This window comes from Podarcis bocagei, assembly GCF_964188305.1.
Source record: "Podarcis bocagei genome assembly, chromosome: 2".
NCBI classification, from domain to species: domain Eukaryota; kingdom Metazoa; phylum Chordata; class Lepidosauria; order Squamata; family Lacertidae; genus Podarcis; species Podarcis bocagei.
This window is the reverse complement of record NC_138126.1, coordinates 99,678,163-99,682,861: the sequence shown is the minus strand read 5'-3', so window position 1 is coordinate 99,682,861 and position 4,699 is coordinate 99,678,163. Positions and strand designations below refer to the sequence as shown.

At 42.5% G+C, this 4,699-nt stretch overlaps 1 protein-coding gene across 2 annotated transcripts in view; it reads right to left on the bottom strand.

Annotated features, from left to right (window-relative positions):
* Positions 1–127: 127 nt before the first annotated feature.
* The window catches only part of CD300LF (CD300 molecule like family member f), a 96,176-nt gene continuing 91,604 nt past the window's right edge, over positions 128–4,699 (bottom strand). For both annotated transcript variants that reach the window (XM_081184640.1, XM_081184642.1), the window contains exons 3-5: positions 4,014–4,343; positions 1,198–1,429; positions 128–417 (exon numbers count right to left, since the gene is read on the bottom strand). In XM_081184640.1, the coding sequence (XP_081040766.1) occupies positions 282–417; positions 1,198–1,429; positions 4,014–4,343 (698 nt within the window). In that variant the 3' untranslated portion in view covers positions 128–281. The remainder of the gene's footprint in view (positions 418–1,197; positions 1,430–4,013; positions 4,344–4,699) is intronic.

Here is a 4,699-nt window from a genome sequence, read left to right as displayed (position 1 = left end):
CCCATGAAAACTAGCTCTCATTGTAATTTGCTGCAGATGGGTTGTCCAAGTTACAGATAAATGATTGAGATTGCAAATCTAGTAGATTGGCCACATCTTTTAAAAGACACTTAAAAGGAAAGCATCTAAATAACCTGTGGCATACCTTTTATTGCTCTTTTTTAGGGAAGATCAAGCCTATTAAGACACAAATAGTTTGAATACTGGAGTTATAACAGCATTAGCTAAAACAATATATTATGTAAATAAGTTTAACAACAGTTACATTGGTCACTGTGGGATTACTGTGCAGCATTTTCTTGCCGTGTGGCAGCTGAAGGTCTCTTCTGATTGTATCTTCTATGCATCCAGATAATAGCAATGACCAGACCCAGGAGGATAAGGGTTTTCAAGGCGAAAAGCACAGAAATCAGGTATCTGTGTAAATGAAACAGAATCATAACCATAGTAATACACCACCCATTCGACTGGGTTGCCCCAGCCACTCTGAGCAGATATCATATAATTGCTGATAGAAGAAAACAGGACTATTTCCCACCATTCTCTAATATAGAAGCTTTGTGGATTAACACACCACAGCCGGTGCTCCCATGAGTCTTTCTGAGGGAATCTACTCAAATGGTACTCAAGGGTGGCATCTGGGTGCTGCACCCGCCTCCCTCCTTGCTTGTAGTGGCAGTGCCTCCTCCTCCCAGGGACACGACTTCAGGAATATAGGAAAACTAGGAGGAATGGCAACTAAAAATGATGGAATGTGCAGAGTTAGAAGGCATAACCAGCAGGGTCAGAGAACAAGATGATCAAGTTTATAAACAGGAATGGAAAGTTTTTGTGGAGTATTTGCATATAATTGTAAGAAAGTGAAAACACTAAGCAGGATTAATTCAACAGTCTTGATTTTGATTGAGGTAATATGAAAAGGAGAAATTGGTTGGTTGGAATAAAATAGGCAGTAAGAATGGGAAACTTAAAAGACCCACGGAAGGAGGAGAAGGGAAGTTGATGTATTATTTTATAGGTGGTTGTTTTATTTGTGGAAACTGTATAATTGAAAACTTTATTTAAAAAATGAATTACAAACAAGGAAAACAGGCCTTGCTAGCCACCAGGAGGTGGCAGCATGAAGACCTTTTAGAGGTTGCTGAGCCAAATATCAGTGATATCACATGTTTACACAAAGGGAATCTCAATACTTACTCTGTTGGAATAGGGCTGAAGCCTGATTGGTTGTTTGTTTGTTCTTGTTTGGTAGTTATTAGAAAGAGATCAGGTTCTGACTGACTGCTAATTGCTGTTGTTTCTTCTGAATCCACAGAGGAATCTGAGGAGGATTGTTTGGTTGTTTGTTCTTGTGTGGTAGTTATGAGAAAGAGATCAGGTTCTGACTGCCAGCTGATTGCTGTTGTTTCTTCTGAATCTGAGGAGGAAGCTGAACAAAGATGAGGAAATGGACAGCTTCAGACACTGAAGAGACCAAGAACTTCAGAAAATGTGAAGATGGACTGGCTAATAAGGGATAGTTCCAGTCAAACAAAACAAGTGCCAATGGTCAGATCACTTCCTGGTACAACTAGACTTCTCTGCAACCCTTCCCATCTGCAGGGAGGTGAGACCAATTTGAATGGTCTGCCTCTGCCACTTAACGGATCCAAATGGCTTCAAAAGAGTGATAGGTGCAGTGCTTTTTTTTCCTTTAAAAATGTTTAAGGGTACTCTCATTTTGACTCAAGAAAATCATCATTTTAAAGTTCAAATCGGGGGAAATAAATACAGTAGCTAAATGGATAAAAGTACTGTACAAAGATTCACAAAATGTTTAGGAGTATGTGTACCCCTGGTTCCCCCCAGAAAAAAAACACTGGGTAGGGGATACATTATTATCCCATGCTGATGGCCTCTCATCTGATACTCTGGTGACCCACTGGAATGTGTAGTTAACCAGGGTTTTAGACTGTTAACTCTGAAGTGCCCTCTTCGATTGCATGGAGCTGGGATGACCATGTGGTTTTCCGAAGGGCTGAAGGCGATGAAACGATCTCTGAGAGGACTAGGGCGCCGGTGGGGGAAAACATGTCCTAAATTGGACTGAACATAGGTTAGAGCTCATTGCAGAGCCTACCAAATCGCAATAGCGATGGCAAAGAAGACCCTTTTCACTGTCTCTATGGCATCTGCAGAAAGCGGTTCCAGGAGACTCTTAGGTGGTTTGTAGTCTAACAGAACCACCTTTGCCACTGAGGTCCAAGAAGGACTCCAAAATGTCCTGCAACGATTTTGCAAAGCTTTTTGCAGATAAAATCACCCAGATTCAGAAAGAGGTAGGCGCCACTGTGGTAGCAGGGCTGGGGTGGGAGAGTTTCAGCGCTCTGTCTAGTCAAGTTGTATAAGATCAATTTCAACCTGATTACCTCTGAGGAGGTAGACAGTGTGCCTGGATGAGTGAAACCTGTCTCCTCGATCCTTGCCTATTCTGGCTCATAAAAGAAAGCCTGAGACCCTACCTGCCTGCAGACTGTCTTGCCAGAGTGGTGCCTTCTTTGGTTATCTCCAGCTTGGACCACTGCAATGCACTCACGGTGACTCAGAAGCTACAATTAATGCAGAATGTGGCTGCCAGACCGGTGACTGGGAGCGGCTGCTGGGACTATACTGTATAACATCTATCCTGAAAGACCTGTCATGTGACAAAGGCCTTTGAGAACAGAAGCAGTAAAGTGCTGGAAAATGCTGAAAAGTGAAGATTCATTCTTCTAGCTGACTCATTCCTTATACAAATATTGTTTCAATTACAGGAAGTAACACGGAACCAGGAAGGATAAATACATGGGCTCAGTGTGCTCTTTACTTCTTTTTATTTTGCTCTCTTCCATTATTGTTGGTACAGTGTAAAGAAGTCTGTTTGCCTCAGTAAAGGTTTTTTTTACTGTGAATTTTGACCCTGTGTTTTGACTTCACTGCGCGACAAGACCTATATTGGCTCCCAGTGTGCTTCTGAGCACAATTCAAAGTGTTGGTTTAAAGCCCTTAATGACTTTGGCCCAGTATACCTGAAGGAGTGTTTCCGCCCCCATTGTTCAGCCCAAACACTGAGGTCTAGATTAAAGGGCCTTCTGGGGGTTTCCTCATTGTGAGACGTTCAGTTACAGGGAAGCAGGTAGAGAGCCTTCTCAGTAGTGGCACCCACCCTGTGGAACACCCTCCAGTAAGATGTCAAAGAGATAAATAATTATATGATCTTCCGTAAACATCTGAAGGCAGACCTATATCAGGGTACTTTTAATGTGTGATATTCTATTCTGCTGCTGCTGCTGCGTTTTTGTATACCCTGTTGGAAGCCGCCCATTATTTTATTATGTCCCTTGGGATTTTGAACTTGCTGACGGGAATCGGTGACAGGAGACAATTCTGCAAGCATAGTTTTCCCTAATGTGAATTTTACACCAGCATCATGCAGCAACATAAAACAAGCCTTGTTTCATTTACCATTTACCTGCTTAGCGGGCAATATAATATCCTTTTGGAAAGAGAAAAATTATCACAATACTGTATTCACTTCCTATATATATATTTAAAGTATATAAGAAGGAACTCTCCTTATCTTTGCAAGTCTGTGCACACTTACCCAGCAGTAAGCACCTTTGGGGTTAATGTGCATAAGATCACATTTATTCCGTCTTTTGAGTTTCCTGTGGTGCTTGGAAATGGGACTCACCTGGGAGAACAGTATTATTTACAGGGAAACCAACATCAGAGCCAGTTCTTTCTATACCACACCACTAAATCCCAGCATCTTCCTGTGTGAGGTTCTCCAGTCTGACTCTGAATTCCAAACGAGAATGATTATCCTTGATAAAAACTCTGCTAGCAGTCCTTTCTTCTTCAGATGTATCGTCTGAACAACTATTTCACAATTGCTGTGAACACAATTGATGTACTGGAGATTTTTTTTCTTTCCTCATTCCTGCATTTCTATCATTACAAACAAGGAGAGGAGGAGGAGGAGGAGCATTTACCTGGAGAAACTGTCACGTTCACCCTGTGTCTGATATTGGGCAAGAAACGCTCTATAACACACTGATAAACACCGGAATCATCCAGATTCAAATTGTCCATGGTCACTTGAAAGTAGTGCTCTTTCTTATTCTCTCTGAGGGAGACTCTGCCCATGTTCACCTTTCCATCTGATGATATTAAACTTTCGCATGAAGACAAAAATATGCCTTCTTTCATTTTGCACCAGCTCTTAGTGTTATCTTCAAAGGTTTGTTGATAACAGCAGCGCAGAGAGAGAGATTTCCCTTCATACCCATGCACTTCAAGTGGACCGGTCAGTCGCCATGTCTCTGGGGGAAAGAAAGAGAATCATTCATTGGAGTCAATCAGGTTGACACCATGTTGCTGCTGTTGTCAGGCTACAGGGAACCTAATCCCCCTCCCTCACGGCTGGCAGCCAGAAATGGGGGAAAACAAGAAGTTCTTACCAAGGTAATTTATTCAATATTCACAGAGAGAGATGCATAATGCCGCCTCTTGGATAATGGCATTGCTCTGAGTAAAGTCCCATCTCCTCCATCTCTCCTATTATGTCACCCCTACGTTGGCTGATCTGTGCTTTCTGCCTCTGAGCTTTCTGTTCTCTTACTCTCTGTGCCTGCCTGGACCTGGGAGGGGGGCAGTTCTGGCATGCTTAGTGGCGTCG